The 18,391-nt window shown below is 38.0% G+C and overlaps 1 protein-coding gene across 4 annotated transcripts in view; it reads left to right on the top strand.

The window, feature by feature from the left end:
* Positions 1 to 16,770, top strand: part of SH3KBP1 (SH3 domain containing kinase binding protein 1) — a 206,146-nt gene extending 189,376 nt beyond the window's left edge. For all 4 annotated transcript variants that reach the window (XM_056501773.1, XM_056502024.1, XM_056501858.1 and 1 more), the window contains 5 exons: positions 7,430 to 7,539; positions 8,839 to 8,964; positions 11,925 to 12,196; positions 13,604 to 13,667; positions 15,708 to 16,770. In XM_056501773.1, the coding sequence (XP_056357748.1) occupies positions 7,430 to 7,539; positions 8,839 to 8,964; positions 11,925 to 12,196; positions 13,604 to 13,667; positions 15,708 to 15,749 (614 nt within the window). In that variant the 3' untranslated portion in view covers positions 15,750 to 16,770. The remainder of the gene's footprint in view (positions 1 to 7,429; positions 7,540 to 8,838; positions 8,965 to 11,924; positions 12,197 to 13,603; positions 13,668 to 15,707) is intronic.
* The last annotated feature ends 1,621 nt before the right edge of the window (positions 16,771 to 18,391 follow it).

Below are 18,391 nucleotides of genomic sequence, written 5' to 3'. Positions count from 1 at the left end.
TTCAACTTTTCCTATTTACATCTCTTTGCCATGGCTAACTCTTCTTCATTTCATGAGAGTAAGGCTCTTTTTGCCATTTTTTTTCCTGCCCTGTCTTTGGTTTAGTTCACAATGCATAACAAGCAAATACAAAAAGAAGCATTTTGTAGAATGCCAAAGTTTACATGGATATTACAGTTTGTTTTTTAACTTAGAAGTTGAAATTGAGCATACTGTGACAGAAAATTTTGCATCATAGTATTGAAATGAGAAATCATTATCAATTAATATATTATGAGAAATTTTAGTGACAAAAGTGACGTGAAATTTACATGTGGTGTTTGTCACTGCTCTGGATTCATTAACCTGTTCTTACAGACAGATTTTGTCATCACAAAATGTAATGCATATGTTTCATTAAATGAATATGCAAACTATATGCAAAATTATATGTAAAAGCATTTAGAAATATACTAGTATGGTTTTCTAGTCTGAGAGAGGAAAAAAGTCACAACAAACCTACAGTAAAAATCTGAAGAGTGTTCAGGGGCAGTCAATGGAAAATGTGTGGTCATGTACCCAAGGCTGTGGTTAAATCACAGTGGTTGCTTACATCTGTTGGTACATCTACCAACAACTGGTCTGGATTGGAGTGGCTTTTTGAGCTTTTAAAATACTTCTAAAGCAACATAAACTACACTGACACAATAAACCCCATTCTACAAACTGTTAGTCCTACATAGAACTACTTTGGTTTCAACACCTGCAATTCATGCCTTATGGCACAACTTGACCTTTCTTTAGGTGACATGTTTCTTTTTAATTTCATAAAGAATTTTGTATATGAGGGCCAGTGTGATGACAGAAACATCTAGCACATATAATAACTTAGTGGATGTAGTAGGTTGAGTGCTGGCCAAACACCAGGGTACCTACACAAAACAGTGGATCAAAAATGCTTTCCAAAAAATGATATTGAGTTATCTCTGCAAGTCAGGATCGATCCTAAGTCTTCTAACTATACACACACACAATTTGGAATCCTGGAATCCTGAAACCAGTCTTGTCTATCCAAAGCAGGGTTGCTTTGGCATCATCTAATACTTAAAACCATATGGATTTAAGCTAAGTGATTTAAAGAATAAGCCACAAAGAATTAAAAATAATGTATCTACTGTGAAAATGATCAGTTAATCCCCACAAGTAGCAGTTTCTGTGCTTTGCAGAAAGACTGAATTGCACAGAGCCAAGTGGATACATATTTCCAATATTTTTCCTGGCTCTTTACACATATTGCTTAGTATTTATGAAAGCAGTTAATGATCTTCACCAGTGCTAACCCAAGGTACATATGCCTTCAGTGATTCCTACTGAAACATCTAATGATGGTATGAAATATTGTAAGAGCTTCCCTGGGAGCTGGTTAGTGCAAGTCTGTTTTTTTGCCATTTCCTCAGACTTTAATCTGCAGAGTATTTGCTGGTGGATCATAGAGTACTGGCCAAAGCCATATGATTATCTGTTCTCTTTTTTCTGTACCTCCCTGCAAGACTGGTGCTACCTTGCCTGAAGGGATATTTAAAAATACCCTCTTGAAAATATCTAATAAACAAACAAAAAAATTCAGTATATCATGTTTCCTTGAACTGCATATGCAGTTGTTCTAGAGCTGTATTTGTCAGGAGACATGATAGCTGTGCCTCTCTGACTGCAAGAAAAGTAATCTAGTAAGATTTGGCCCACACTAGGGAAAAAGATGGAGTATATTTCTTGTAAAAGGTTGTAGAATGGGGCAGGTTTGTCTTTAAATCACAGGCTGTTTTGCTGTGAGATATTATACTTATTTTGCCTGAAAACACAGAATAAAAGTTGGAAAATCAGAAAATACTGGTAAATATAAGGGAGGACAAAATTTGACACATATAATGAAGATCAAAATCTGCCCAAACCTCTTTCTATGCTGCTATTCATGCTGATTTTAATAGGGCAAAGCAAGGAAACAGAATTGCCTGACTGGTTTAAGTTGTAATATTTACATCATTGAGTCAAAATCCCCCATAAACATAGTTCTGGACTGCAAATATTGTAATCTGGAATATGGTAATGGTCCTTTATATAAATTAAGTAGGGCTCTTGCCCTGAGGGGTCCAGAGAAAAGCAGTAAACTAGAAATTATAATTGGTTGCTATGTGTATCAAGTTGAGGTGCCTGAAAACATCATATCCATTTCTTCTAGCTGCTCAGTTTTCTTGACCTTTCAGTTCTTTCTTGGCATGTTCCAAATTGTTAAAAATAAAATCCTTATGAGGGCAGTGGCAAGTGGTTAGCAAAGCTCATTATGGCAGCTTTCTACATTCAGCTATTAAAGTGATAAAGTCAGGATTGAAATGGGAGATGATAATTGGCTGCTTTAGGAAAGGTTGTCCTGAAGTCACAGCTGTCCAGTGACTGTCCTGGGAAGCCAGGTGAGCTACCCTGTTTCACTCCAAAGCACAGAACAGTGTGGCCAGGCCCCCCTGGCACATCAGTGTTGCACTCCTGAACTAAGGAGCCTTGCAGCCAGGGAGGTCTCCTCCTACAACTGCTTTACTTAAATCTTAAAAAATTGTCTGTGATTCATTATGGGTGAGATTTGCTGCCTGGACCCTGGCTGGGAGTATGGCTGTATTCCTCCAAAGGGTATGATGCTGTTCAGCATGGAGGGAGTAGCAGAATCTGGATGCTTGAAGTACTTAAAGTAGTTGTAGTCTTCTGAAAATTCCCACTAACATTCAGATTATTGAGTTCTTTTTAATTTCTACTATATATTGAATGGGCACTAATGCAGAAGATTTTTTCTACAGTGTGTGTTTTATTTGGCAGCTTTAAGAAGTATTGCATTTAAAGACAGTATATATAGTATTACACATGCCTGTTGTCATCCTGTTAAATGTATTGAAGATGATTATGAAATGAAATCCACTTCTGGCTTTTGTGACATAATCTTCAAATTAACTGAATGCCAACTTTGCCTCATTTCCTTCAGCCCTGCTGTATTTCTTTTCTGTGAAACTTCACCATTAGCATTTTGAAAGTGTTGATTCTCTTATATATCACTTCATATTTCAGTTTTTTCAAGGTGAAATCTCTCTACTAATTCAAAAAATTTCTGTCATCATTATGTATCATTGACTTTGCCCAAATACTAAAAAACCTAAATGGAAGATAAAGCCTTGCCACATTTTATGCCAGAATAGTAAATGCAGGGGATAAAAGGGGTAAGGAAGGAAGCATAACCACTTAACTTTTTATTTCTGGGGTTTTTGGGGGGCAGGGACTGAAGGTGACTTTCTAGGAAGGTACAAGTCTAATGAGTTTTAACACTTTCTCTAAATAATTGTTTTCCTGGATCTGGGCATATTGTTAAAAAGATCATCATCATCATCCTTTAAATAACCTTATTTCCAAATGAACATAGCAATGGGGAAAAATATTCTATTCTTAAGTGGCTTGGAAGGATACCAGGGATAATTCTTGCACAGCTAACATTTTTTCATATTCATGAAATATGGTTGCTCAGTGAGCCAGACTGTATGTACTACACTGATATATTAAAATTATTCTGGTGCCTTTCTCCCAGTCTCATGAATTACTTCATGGATTACCAGCTTGATCAGGGAGACAGTTATAATGATGAATGCATCAGTTTATTTGTAGAACAAATATCAACTATTTTTAATTAGGGAGTTAATTGATGGGTGCCATCTCTATGTTCCACATGTTTAATAGAATCTTCCTCACTGTTTGTTATTACCAGACAAAGAAAAAGCTGGACCAGTGCAGAGTCCAGGTCTGCTGGATGCTGATGTTGCTGTACTGGCAATTAATGTGTCTGTGAATACAGTAGACTGGACCTTTTCTTTAATGACATTCCATTTGTCAGGAAGGCTTTACATTTTGCTTAGTATGTAAATTTAAGCTCCCAAATTCTGATAGCTGCAGAAATGCAAAGTAAAATCAAATCTCTGCATTTAATGACCTCTGTGAGTTTAATATAGTCAGAACCATACAGCCTTGCTTTCCACAAGCAAAAAATAATCAAATAACCAGCATGAGTGAATGACTGAATCCACAGCATATATGACAGCATGGCAGAAGTTTTGTGAGTGGCTCTGTTGCTCATTCTACTTGCTACCAGTTCACTGCATGGGAATTTTCTTGAATTAGTATCTCTACAGGTGATGATTGTGGAAGGTGGTGATAGCCTTAGATGCAGAGCAGATTTGGGAACATCTTAAAAAGGAGGACAAATGGAGAGAAAAAGGGCATATAAGAGTGCTGGAAGTGGATTCACTATTTTATTGTTGTATCAAGTGTTGTCTGTTACACTTTAACAGAATTTCATTTAGAGTATCAACTGAATGGCTGTGATTTCACTAGCTTGGCAGCAGATTCTACCTGTGGAGCCTTTATAGCCTCTGTTCTACTTTCTTTAAAATTCAGTGCAGGTATAGGCTGCTTTATTTTATTTTTCTAGCTATCAAAAATGCCTTCAGAAGTGGAAAAAGTGTAGGATTCCAGTATTTCTTGATAATAGAAGCTTTGCACATAAATGTTAATCTTTCATGGTATTTATAAAATGCAGGGAGCAAATTATGTCTGCAAATGCTTATGGGCCTCAAGGATGAAAATTCATACACTTTGTCTTATCAATACATTTTACAATTTAAACCTGAGTATTTTATTGTTCTGATCAAATATAGAATTCTAGATATTTACTGGTTTATTTAAGTCAAAGAAACAAATTGAATTAATTTTTTCATTAAACTATATTTTCATTAATTGTTTTCCATATGAGTGTAGATACCTTTTGTGAGAGCAGAGAAAGGGACAGTGGGCACTTACAGAATCATAAAATCTTTAAAGCTGGAAAAGACCTCTAAGATCATTGAGTCCAACCATTAACCCAGCAGTGCCAAATCCACTGCTAAACCATCTCTCTAAGCACCACATTTACATATTTTTTAATACCTTGAGGAGCAGTGACTCTGCCAGGGCAACCTGTTCCAGTGCTTGACCACACTTTCAATGAAGAAATTTTTCCTAATATCCAATCTAAACCTCTCCTAACTCAACTTCAAGGTATAACTTGAGGCTGTTCCCTCTTCTCCTGCCACTTGTTACCTGGGATAAGAGACTGACTCCCACCTCACTCACTCAATCTTCTTTCCTACTCCTGGGTAGATAACAGAAATGGAAACTGGAGAGAGGGAAGTCACACACTGCAGCTTTCCTGCAAAATAACTTCAGCCAATTTCCTGCCCCCCAAAGCAGAAGTCTGTTCTTCCCCTGTTTTAGCAGCTTGAATCAGTCCTGTGGTACTGGTAACTGATTCCTTCGTGCAAGTATTTGCACAGCTTGGCACAGGCCATTGAAAAATGAGCTGCATTAAAGTTTGCTCAGGAAAAAAATAGTAAAAACAGTCAAGTGGGAGAGGGTGGCTGGGACAAATGGAAGCATTGCTTCAGCCTCCATTTCTGCTCATGTGCATGAATACCACCTTTTTAGATGGGAGTGTATAATTTTGATGGTGTTACATTTTTGCTGTGCAATTTAGCAAAGTAACTCAGTGGAGAAAATTAAAGTTAGATAATATGTTAATATATTGATTACTGATTTGCTTTGTGATCATAAGTCATTTGGCTATCTTATGGGTCAGCTTCATGGATATTAATAGAAAACAGCTCTTACACTTGCTTGCTATTCTTTTCCCAGAAAACAAATTTTTCCTTCTGTTTCTGCTCTCCTGAAACTTTGAAGTTCTGTAGGACTCCAGATAGGTTTTGTGCAATCTGCTAAAATCAGCTCATTTTAATTTTCAAAGCACTGTGGCCTCACCTGATGATGTGTTGGGTACAACTGAGGCTTCAGATTGCCAAAATCTCACTGACAGACTGGGTGGGTGACCTACCTTTGCACACAGGCTGCAACAGTCAATAAAAAGAGCAATGACAAAAATACATGGTAGAGGACAGTGGGGTCACTGGTTATATATAGGAAGAGTCACTCCAAAAATAGAGTAATATTTGGAGATGAATAACCTTAGACTATTTCAGGGCTATTGAAAGAGCTCTCTCTTTTTTTTTCTTTTTTTCTTTTTTTTTTTTTTTTTTTTTTTTTTTTTTTATTTTAAATCTCCTGGAGATGGAAGGATATTGCTGAGTAAGGAGTCTCCAACCTCATTTAATTTCTAGATGACAAGTCATGAGTACTTGGAATCAATTCAAATGTCCTTCAGTGCATATAGTTTATTGCACAGGCCCATTAATTAATTTGTTTTTCCGTTGTGTAATTTTGTAATTGGTTGGTTGTAATATGACAACAAAACTGGACCCTCAGAGATCTGTAATAGTTTGGAAAATTAAGTGCCTAGTATATAGAACTATTAACTTGAAAGCTATTTTTTCCTACATGTGTGCAATGAAAAGTAGTCTCTGAATAATGACTATCATTCCTGTATTTGATTCATATCTGAAAGTAATTTTGAAGAATTTTGATTTATCTTGTCTAAAGTACCTCTTGTGTGTTTTCTGACTCCTTCCTGCTCAACATATGCTGTAGGGCATTTTGAAATGAAGGTGAGTGAAACTGATACAACCCATAAAAATAGATGAATGGTATTAAGCCATTTGATTTATCCATGTAATCATGAGCTGTGGTATTCCTTGAGCCCCCACATCACTCTTTCACCTACACATGTTACCCTGTGGCTGGATTCAGTAAACACTTCCCCAGAGCTTTTCACTGGCCATGGAGATGGTACAGCATTCAAGCAGACCTGCTTTCCCTGGACTCTGTACAGCTTCAGGAGTCTATTGCAGCTTTTACTTACCATAGCCTCTGGACTACTGGAGGGAGATAGTCCTCTCACCTGGAAACCATGGTGCCTCCAGCTGCAGGTGTCTGGGAACCTGCAGATCACTTCCAGCTTGATCATTCTCATTCTGCACTCTCCTGAGCAATTACTGCAATGCAGAGCTGACAGTACAGTTCCTGAGACAATGTGTGCACAGTCTTATGTCTCCAGTTATCCAGAAAAAAAATAAATTACTAACTCCTTCAGTAGCCAGATGGAAATTTTGAAACTGTTTATTCCATGCCATAGAACCCATGATGTCATTTAGCTTTCACTATGCTGAAAACAAAGCCAAAGGCTCCTCTACACGTCCCCCCTCTGCTTTATTGTGTTTGAGATGGAAGGGTAATTGTTCTTGGCACGGGTGACTGGATTACAGCTGCCTTTGACTTCCAGGTTTTTTTTAGTGCCATCATGGTGGCTAAATACATGCAGAACACTGTGACACAGTGGGGAAAATGGGATTTCATTTCTTTGAAATTAGAAAAAAAATGTGATTCTTTCCCTTTGAAGACAATTGCCAGAAAACCAAATCAATTCTATTTTATTTTTAAGACTTGGAAGGTTTTGATTCTGTAATACCAATTGCTGAGAAGCTTAATCATCCAACTACAACCAGACCAAAAGCTACTGGCAGGCGACCACCCTCCCAGTCTCTCACATCTGTAAGTTAATTTTCCTTTTCTTTAAAAACTACTTTTAAAAATATTTTTTCTGAATTTTCCCCCCTCCTACTTGTGTTCCTTGGTGTTTTTACTACTTTTACCCAGCCATTCCTTCACACGTACAATGAGGCAGAGAGATGCAGATCAGGAAAATTACTGTCAAAGGCTGCCAGTGTTTTGAATACTGATGTTTAAAACATTCCCTTCCTTCTAAGGTTTACACCCCCTTATTTGGATGCTGCCAAGTGTTCCTTGCCAGCCATGACTGAGCCCAGAAAAATCCCTTATAAAAGTCTTTGGATAGACTAATTTGTAAGAAGTATTGAGGATTTTGTAAGTGTTTCCCGAAAGAAGCATTTCTCTTTGTTTCTTGTGGACATTTACCAGATTTTGAGGACAAATAGATCATTCAGTCTTCAACAGCCCTCCTTGAGCTATCATGTGTTTCTTCTTATTAAGGTCACAGTTGTAAATACAAGGTGATTTAAATTTCACTCTCTAATATCTATCTTTAGACAAGTTGGTCTCATAATACTTCGGAAACCACTGCTTAATTTTGCAATGTCTTCTTCTTTGGGGGTTTGGGGTTTCTTTGTTCCATGGTTTTTGCATTCTGGAATATCAGAATGAGAGCAACCACTGGTGGTTACCTGGGTCTGTGTTACTGAAGAAAAATGAAGTGGAAGGAGGCAAAAAGGATGATTGCGAAGCTAACAGAACACAAAAAAAAGGGAATGCTTTCAAAACAGGCTGCTGTGATAAGCATAGAAATATAAAAGAGAGTATAGAGGTTTTCCTTCCCCTGCCACGTCTATGAGGAAAGGATCAGGGGATGGAAAGAGCCTTCCTTTTTCACACCTTTACCAGGAGGCCATGCACAGAGCAGCCCTGCAGCGGCAGCACCGTGCCTTGGCACTGGCTGGGGCCGCTGGGTGCCGCAGGGTGAGACCTGCTCTGAGCAGAGCCACGGCAGAGCCACCCCGGAGACAGAGCTGCCGTCCCCACGGCACCGCGCTCAGCGTCCTGCCTGCCACAGGAGGCTGCTTTCAGCTTGTGAGACCACGCAGTGCAAAGCTGCCAATCAATGCTGAATTCAACTCTTAAGCATATCTTATTTCTTGATTGCTTTGAAAGCACTCTAGCTTTGAAAATAAGATGCAAGAAAGGGGGAGTAGGGGCACAAAGGGTCCCGATTTTAAGTATTTTTACTTTGAAAATGATAGCTAAAAAAGTTATTGTACAATGAAAATATCTGTGCTTTTCTTTTTCTTCTTTTGTGGTGTGTGTTTGTCTACATAGTCATCCCTTTCAAGCCCTGATTTCTTTGACTCGCCAAGTCCTGAAGATGAGAAGGAAGAACATGTTTCCATTACTCACAAAACTCTTGAAGTGTCAAGGAAATCAAGAACTGTTACAATATCACAAGTAAGTTAATTGGAATGCTTCTACTTAACCTTATCACATGCATCTTACTTTTTTAAAGCAGTACTGAAGTATTTAAAATTTAATTCAACAGTCATCTGGTAACTACCCACTTAAAGAAGCTTAAAATGATAAAGGGTACTAAAGATTGTTCTGTGCTTGAAAGGCAAGTCTTAAGTAAATTGCACACTTAAAATGTCTGAAATAACCATACTGTGAAAAAAATCCTTCTTGTGTAAATGGATTTCACAGTAGCAGAGAGGCTGGGAAATAAATTTTAGAAACAAAGACCCTGTCTTTTTGTAACTTTAAATTGATTTTACATTAGAAGAGTCTGTGAGCAGAGTAAATACAATTTTTTGACACACTGTAATAGTATGTGAATTTAAATTTGCAAATATAATCACTTTTTATACTGGTATAATAGTATTCCTTTTATAGGCTTTTGCCATTCTTACTGTATATTGGTAGACTACTGTAGCTGAATCAAATATTACAAAAGGAATGTGTGGGTCAGGCTTTAAAGTTGGAACTATTTTTTACTACATAAGGATACCCTTAATAATAAAAATACTACATTCTAATAGTTTAACAAGTATTTGCAAGATGAAGTCATGCACTTCTGTGATCAAGTTATAAGGAAAATGTTTTGCTATGCAGCTCCCTCTTCTGGGAGCACTTGCACCAAGGAGTACTGCTGGGCCAACACTTGTAAGTTATATGACAAAACTGTAGATGCTGTTCCTGTAAAATGAGATAGCTGCTATTAGAAAGCAGCTGCTCGAGGCTTTAATGCTGATAGACAATTAATCTCTGGAATAAGATGCTCAGATCAATGACCTTGTGCCTTGCTTGCCTGCACCAGATTTGAACTCAGCCTGAAATCTCTTTTCAGTCTGAAAGAAACTTGCACCTACTGATACATGGAGTTATTATCCATGAAGGGTCTGTTTATAGGTACACATTACTCACACCCACTCTGTGCTGGTGAGACCCCACCTGGAGTGCTACACCCAGCTCTGGGGTCTCCAGCACAGGAAGGGCATGGACCTGCCATGGAGCAAGTCCAGAGGAGGCCACTGAGATGATCAGAGGGATGGAGCACCTCTCCTGTGAGGAAAGGCTGAGAGAATTGGGTTTGCCTTGGAAAAAAAGGTGACCTAACTGTGGCCTTCACTGACCTGAAGTGAGCTGACAAAAAAGATGGAGAGAGACTATTTACAGGAGCATGGCGTGATAGGAGAGGATGATGGAATGGTTTCAAACTGAAAGAGAGTAAGTTTAGATTAGATATTAGGAAAAATATTCTTTACCGTGAGGATGGCAAGGCACTGGAACGGGTGTCAAAACAGAGAAGTTGTGTATGCCCCATCCCTGAAATGTTTAAGACTGGGCTGGATGGGGCATGGAGCAACCTGGTCTAGTGAAGGGTGCCCCTTCCCATGGCAGAGAGAGAAATTGGAACTAGGTGACCTTTAAGGTCCCTTCCAACCCAGAAACACAAACTAATTGATAAAATGATAAAAGAATATTATTCAGGATATTGAGTCAAGTTCTCAAGGCACTACAGTCATTCAGCTTTCTTGTGATTATAATGCCATTTTTATTTATATTTATGGTCAGACTTGTTTTTTGTGCAGAACACTTCTTGAATTCAGTGCTTTCCCAAATCAGATTCTGTGCTCAATCGTGGTTGTATAGTACAGAAGACTGTTTTTCACAGAACTTGGTAGATCCTGCTCTTCTCTTCCCATCATAATTTTTTCTGATTTTCATCTCATCACTAACTTTTCTCTCAGTTACTTTTTTCAGCTAATGCCACCCTGTCCCTCACTTACAGTGTCTCCTTCCATTTCCATACCATTTATTCTCAGGATTTTGCCCTATTTGCCATTCAAATTCAATATCTTTTTTCCAAAGAGAGTTGGAAGGTTGCCTAGTACTTTTTCTTACACTTGTCCAAATCAGATTTTCAAACATGCCTGGTAGCTGTCATGTAAAGCACACATAGCACTGCCAAAAAGCACTGCATAGATTTTCCTTACTTGCCACTATGTAACTGTACTTGTACACTGTTCTCTGTATGCAATGAAGTAGCTGGTCATGTATGGTTGGTAAACTTCAGATTTTCTAAATGCCTAATAAGTATGAAATGTTGTATCACATTATATTACATTATATACATTAATTACATTATGTAGCACATATGAGTAGAGGCTTCTCTAATAAGTAGAGCACTGGATTGCAGTTAAGAAGCATGGAATTATTTTCAGCTAACCACATGATTTTAGGGTTACAGGTTAATGATATGTTTTTTCTGTCAAGTTCCTGGAGGAATAAAGAGCTATTGGTAGTTATGGGGTCTCATGGAAGCTTTGATTAACAGAGGAGTACACTACAATTATTTATTATTAATATATTATAATTTTGAAACCATGGGAATTTTTTCTATATATATCATACCAACAAGCAAACCTAATGAATATTTTAATACTTTCATAATGCTAGGGGGAACATGTAGTACATTTTTAAATTTTTGAAATAACTTGGAAGATTCCTTCAATAATTGGTGGGAAATTATAAATTTAATTTACAAAAAAATACAACTTGGATTCTTGGCCATGTAGTTTTGTGCTCTGTGGGAGACATCCATGGATGTAGAGATGTTCTCACAAACATCTGAGAGAAAATGAGCATCTGTCCCTGGTTTATTTCACTGCTAGATCTTGAAAATCTTGGAAATGCTGTTGCTGAACTTTTGCGTCACAGCTAGACCCCCTCTGATGTACACATACAAAGATGATGACTAATCATTATATTTATCATGCTTTTGCCAAGACTGTCCATGTTTGACTGTTGGAATTTCAGCATTACTGAAGAGCCACTAAATAGTCAGCATTAGTTAGAGGTTTGAGTTTCACCAAGTTTTCTACAGATATTAAATGTTATTCTTTATGTTGCAGGTGTCTGATAACAAAACTTCCTTGCCTCCAAAACCAGGAGGTCTGGCTAGTGGCAGTAATGTACAACCATCACTATCCCCTTCACCATCACCTGGATTTCACTCAATTGCTATGGGAACAACAGGCCACAGGTCAAATTCCCCATCCTTGTTTGGTACTGAAGGAAAGCCAAAGACTGAGCACTTGAGCCAAGGTCAGACTGCCCTGGAAGAGCTGAGAACACAAATTAGGGAGCTAAGAACCATCATTGAAACCATGAAAGACCAGCAAAAGTAAGTACTGCAAATCACTGTTGTAGGTGGGATGGATCCATTTGTGCACAGTGGAGGCAGTTTCTGATTGAGTTTGCCTTCATGGATGTTACTCTGCTCATCTGGCCTATCTGTTTGTGAGTGATTTTCATGTGACAGAACATATTGAGGGGTGAGAACCTCCACAAAAAAGACCTGCACTATCCACCAGCTTTTTCCTCTGTTATGACACAAGTAGATGTTTACGGGGTGTTAGAAAAGTTAAGTTGCAAGATATAAGCAGTGAATGTTGTTTTATTTGTCAATAACTATCTGGGAACTCATGTGCATTGATCATAATAAAAGGGGAGCATTTGTTATAGTTGTAGTATAAATTGCTACAAGTTCCTAAAGTTATTAAATTATTTTTTAATTTGAGTGTTATCACATTTTCCCAGGAAGCTCATGTTACAAAAGTAGTAATTGAATTGTGACTAGGTCATCTGAAGGCCTTTGTGTTTATGGCCCTAAATCTTACTATTTTAGTTTTGGGCACCTTTGCTTTCTTTAATTTGCTCATTTCTTAGGTGAAACTGGGGCTGGCATGTAACTTTTGATGTTCCTGAGAATATTTCATGCTTTGGAAGCTAAACCTTCACTTACATTGTCAGTTGTGTGTAGCCCAGGCAGGAAAAAGAAAAGGGCAAGCAGCGTGCAGAGCCTGTGGCGGAACAGAGGTGTGCGGAGTTTGGGAGAAGATGCGGGAGGGCAAGGTTCAAGCTGGATGTAGCCAGCAAGCCCCACGGCCTCGCCTCTTAGGCTGACCCTGCTCCTCTGGGCTCCCCGGCCCTTCTTGCAAGGGCAGCTTCCACCTACTGGTATCTGTCCTAAGGTGAGATCACTCAGTGGGAACATGAGAACGTGTCTGCTCCTCATAGCTATGTTCCCTTTCCCAACAAAGAAGAATGACACAAAATCCATATTTGGGATTGTTAAGTCTTATAAATAAAGTTGAAGGTTCCATTGTGTTGCTGGCATAAACAGCTTTTAAGTGGCTTAAGTATGTGATAGGATAGGCAGGATTTGTGTTACCAGTTCCTATAACCCACCGACAGTCAATACATCTACATTTTGTACGGAAAAAGGCAACTGGGTGCTGATTTGGTGTTGATACAGCCAGGCCAGAGCAGAGCCTGTGGATGCAGGGCTGTGAGGAGGCATTAGTCATTAGCCATGTGGGATGGGGTGGGGTCCCATAGTGAGTTTTACTTCTTACTATAGCCTAGAGTATACAAGAGGATGCTGACTTCAATTAAATGTTCAGAGAAAAGAAAAAAAAACCAAACACAAACTAATGAACTGGGGTAAATATGTCTCCAAGAGATAATCTCTTGTATTTTACTAGTGTGGTCATTTCCATCCCAAGCTTCTTTTGCCTTCTTTTAACAGAAAAGAGATTAAACAGTTGCTCTCTGAATTGGATGAAGAGAAGAAGATCCGTCTACGATTGCAGGTACTTCAATTATTTTTAATGTTGGGGATGTACAGGCAGGTTTGCTTTAGCCTGACATGGGACATAAAATTCTGTTAAGATACTTAGATTCCAGTGAATCAAAAACTACCAATATTTCTAAAAGGGATACCTGTTCCCTTCATAGCATTGTGAATTTGTGTCATATATATTGCAATATTGGGTTTTTACTGAAAAGCCTGATAATTACCCAAAAATTTATCAGCACAAGTAGACAATTTTTTAAAAATTGAACACAATACAAGATTCAAATTATGATTTTTTTCATCCAAGTTTTGTTTGATTTTGTCACAAATGAAATCATGCTTTTTTAAGTTACTTGTTTTCTGCCAAAGCTTTATATTTTGTAATAGGCTTGTCTCAGTGTTAGTATGCTTGGAATATTATTTCATATAGCAAGATTTTAATGTCTCCTTTACAAACTAACTTAGGTTGTCTTCACTAAAGCATCCTGAGGACAAAAAAAAAAAGAAGGGGCTCTGATTAAGAACCCAATTATGGCTAATATAGTTTTTACAGTACCTTATCTTTAGATGTTGTTGTGCTGCCTTAGTCATTTGCCAGGTATCCTGCTGCACTGCTTGTGGGATTCATGGAGCTTGGCCTTTGCTGGAATCAATAACAATGCTGCTTTGATGCGAAATGATGTTGAAACTGCTTTTTGGGGGTTTTGGAGAATGATTTAAACAATGCCCTTAACAACATGCTTAAACTTGGTCATGCAGATGGACTAAAGGGTCACTATAGGCCCCTTCCAAACCAAATTATTCTTTTCTAATCTATGCTGTGCTATACTCATCTATTGCATGCACTTGGTAAGTGGTTTGGTATTGTTTATATTTTAATTTTTTTTTATGATATAGGGCAACTGTACTTTGACCTAGGGATAGAAAATCATATTGTAATTTCACTGCACTGCTACCTCTGTAAAGAACTTGGGCAAAGGGTGGCAGAGCTGTGGATCCTCAATGTCTATGCTCCAGGGCTGCCTCTATGCTTCAGGACTTTGTGTGTCCAGCCACATAGCAACATGGCTTCTGATAATACACAATTATTGTTCAGCTAAAACTGAAATTTATTCAGATAAAACCCAGTGAACAGTTTTAATAGCCATTGTTGATTTAGTCTAACAGGCCACACTGTTCAGAGTTATCCAGAGATAACTTTGCATCTTTATGAACTGATGGGTTTAAAATTATGATCTTAAAGCCGAATGCTTTTACTCCAGTTCAAATGTTGCTTATACTGGTAAATGGCTAGCCAAGATGGAATTATTAGCTTTACATGAAGATAAAACTTAACCAAAAAAAGTAGCATTGGTTTCAGAGTGCTCTGATAGACACAGCTCTCAGTCCACGTATTAAAGAAAAAACTGCCTTGATGATGGTGAAGTTCAACACAGGTTGGAACATGTGGGTTTGAATAAATCTAAGACTCCTGCCTTAGGGTTTTCAGTGTCTGTCAGGGACCAAGTGTACAGCTGGGGCTACTGATGGTCTCAGCCACATCCTTTTAAGCAGGGCACTTTCAGAGTCTTTAAGGTGCCTGGGCACAGGCTTGATGCTTGCAGAAGGCAACCACCATTCCTACAGCAAGAACCCTCCCTGTAGGAGAGACACAACGGGTTTTGCCCCTCAGCTACCTGTGCTGGTTGCCAGCAGTGCAGGTTATTTTGCTGGCGGTAAGTGCAGCTGCTGGTGCATGGACAGTGCTCATTCTGCAGAAATGTCAGGCAGTGATCTGTCTGGCATGTAAAAGTTGTAATTTAAAGAGATTGAAAAGTCTTGCAGTACATTCAATGATTATACTTGTCATGGTCTGAGAGAGGAAGCTGTGAATGGTCATCTTAGACAGTTAAGAAGTACCTCAATTTGTGAAATCTTTGGAAATAAGAGTGGTATAAAACCTGTAGCTGACACCTTTTAGACAAGAGGGAGTGTGCTTTTCGAGTGGCACCAGCTGTGCCTCAGTTTGCTAAAGCATCTAATTTAATCAAATACTTTTTCTTCTGTTTGTTTTTAGATGGAAGTTAATGACATAAAGAAAGCTCTTCAATCAAAGTGAATACTTGATAGGTGGAATGTTGCATTATTCTTCATGACTGAGACTCAAATTTATGCCCCAGCCAAAATAACTTTGTGCCAAATGATTTAAGAATTGCCTCAACATCCCTTTATTTGAAGGATTAGCACAACAGTTTTTGATAGCACAACAAAAATATCAACAAGAACAAAATTTCTACCCAAAGCCGTGCTGTGCGGCACTAGTTGTGACTGAAATTGATCTTGTGCTAAAGGCTCTCTACTTCAAGATCCTAGGTGAAATGAAAACTCAGGCAGTTTAGTCCATAGTGGTACTATTTTGATGATATTTTTCCATAAATAAAGTGTATTTCAGATTATCTGTTTACAAGCTTTATGATTTTGACTTTTGGTTTTTAATTGTCTTTTGTCACAGATTTTAAAATGTTTGTACTTCATATAGCCAGGAATGAATGTTAATGTTGGGGCTGGAGGGATTATTTTTGCTTCAAGATTGAACAGCCTACTTTTTGTTACGGTTTTGAGTTCTGTTAAATATGCAATTTTATGTCCCCGAATCCCCTACAACTTAAACTTACATTGTGTACAGTAATGTATTTACAAGAAGGAAACAAACCAACAGAAGTCTGGTCTTTGCAATGATTTGTGCCTTTCTTTGCCACACACTGACTGGAGCCAGTTGAGGCCAGGTCTCCCTATGTAGCTACCACGACCACTCCTGTCCCCGGTGTCCGGCAGAGGTCACCTTCCCAGGGCTCAGCTGCTCGGCCAGGAGAGCACGTTTGTGCCAGGTGACAGGACAGAAGGGCACAGCTGAGAGCAGCTTTGTCTTGAGCAGCTGTGGCTTTTTAGCTTTCCTGGTTTGGATAGGCCTCTCCCTCAACCTGAATGTTCATCTTCGCTTGATTTTCATTAGATGATTTAAACACCCACCTCTGTCCCCAATTTTGCACAGAGTGAACAGAATATGCATTATTAAAGCAAAATTAAATAAAAGTAATCTATAAAACATGAATAAAAAGTTGTATTATTTCATGTACAACGTTCTCTGTCGTGTGACAGTGTTTCATTTGCTGTTGATGTGGTATTGTTTGCTATATAATATTGTACACTTACAGACATCAGTAACACTTCATAATCCTACTTTTGCAACAGGACTGTCTTCTCAACATTTTGATGAACCTGATGCTTACTTCAGTTTTTCTGTTTGCTTTCATTCTTTCAAAATTTCACATTTTCCTGATTGTGGTTTCATGTGTACTTAATTAACCACAGAGTATCTCATATCTGTTAAAGTGTTTAAATAACAGATATTTTTGAATAGCATGGAGTGAATGAGTGAGTGGGCAAGTGATGTTGGTGATACTTACAAGTAACAAAACTCCACACACAAAGGATATTGTCATCCCATCAAATGCTAGAGCTGGCTCCAGCAGCACAGCCTATACCAACATGAACCACCCTGCCTGCCAGGAGCTGGGTGAGATGTAGTATGCAGTTGGCTGGTCACATTCACATATGGTTGGCAGAGTTCCCATAAGCTTTTCTATGTGCACAAATACATAAAATACACACTCCACCATACCCAAATCTGGCTTTATGGATCTCAGCTGGCAGTACAGAACCTTACTGTTGGGAAGATATTTTTACTTCCAGAGCATCTGCTTCTATTGTAACATTGGTGTCTGAGATTTAAAGATTGAGTAGTGAAACTTGAGAATTTTTTTTAAAAGTCACAATACACTGCTCAAAGTACTCAAACAGAAACACTAATAAAATATTTGATCACTGAAATAATCTTACGTCACATTTCTAAATATCTACATTAAAATATTTTTGTACAAAGAATGAGAGTCCTGCCTAGCTTTCCAGCAATAAGGATTTCTACATTACTTCCATGATTTTTGTAAAGTTAGTAGCAGAGTTAGGAGAACAGAAAGAAATGAAGGGATAAGGAATAATAATTCTGTTTGGGTTTGTAGTTAAACATATGTCATATTTACCCGGAAATTTACTGCTCTGGATTCCTAATTCTCTGGAAAGAGATAGACTACGTAACTGTGGTAAATAAAGTATTGATTCCTGAGCTCTGACTCAAAAATACATCAGACATCTCAGAAATGTTTCATCTTTTGAAAACAAAAGTCTTATTTTGGAACTATATTCCAAAAGCAAAAAGAAATTACATTCTTTTTTTTTTTTTTCCTCCTGTTGAGATGATAACTTGTCATTTTGTAAACCTAACTTAGAAGTCCAACAAATCATGTTTTGTAGAAGATGGTTAAATAAGTTTTTGTGAAAATGCTTTTCTTTGCAAGTTGGTTTTTCTGGAAGAGGACACTAGAAATACAAGCTCTTCTTGCTGCATTTCATTATAATAATACAAAGTATTTTACATAAGACATGGATTTTCCCTTTCTAAAGAATATCAAGTATGCATTAAATGTGTGGCTATATACTGCTGCTTTTAAAAGTGTTTGGTTTCATATTTAAAGGAAATCAGAAAACACTGGTGAGGTACAAAGTGATTTTGTTGTTAAAATGATTAAATTTTGTTGTTTGAAGAGTTGTGTAAAATGACTTTTCATTAGCATGCACACACCAGTCCTGTAGCAGACTTCTGCTTATGTGTAGAAGTCAGGTGTGAAATATCAGGCTTATACC

The sequence above is a fragment of the Oenanthe melanoleuca genome, chromosome 1, assembly GCF_029582105.1.
Source record: "Oenanthe melanoleuca isolate GR-GAL-2019-014 chromosome 1, OMel1.0, whole genome shotgun sequence".
NCBI classification, from domain to species: Eukaryota; Metazoa; Chordata; class Aves; order Passeriformes; family Muscicapidae; genus Oenanthe; species Oenanthe melanoleuca.
This window is presented reverse-complemented; position numbering and strand designations above follow the sequence as displayed.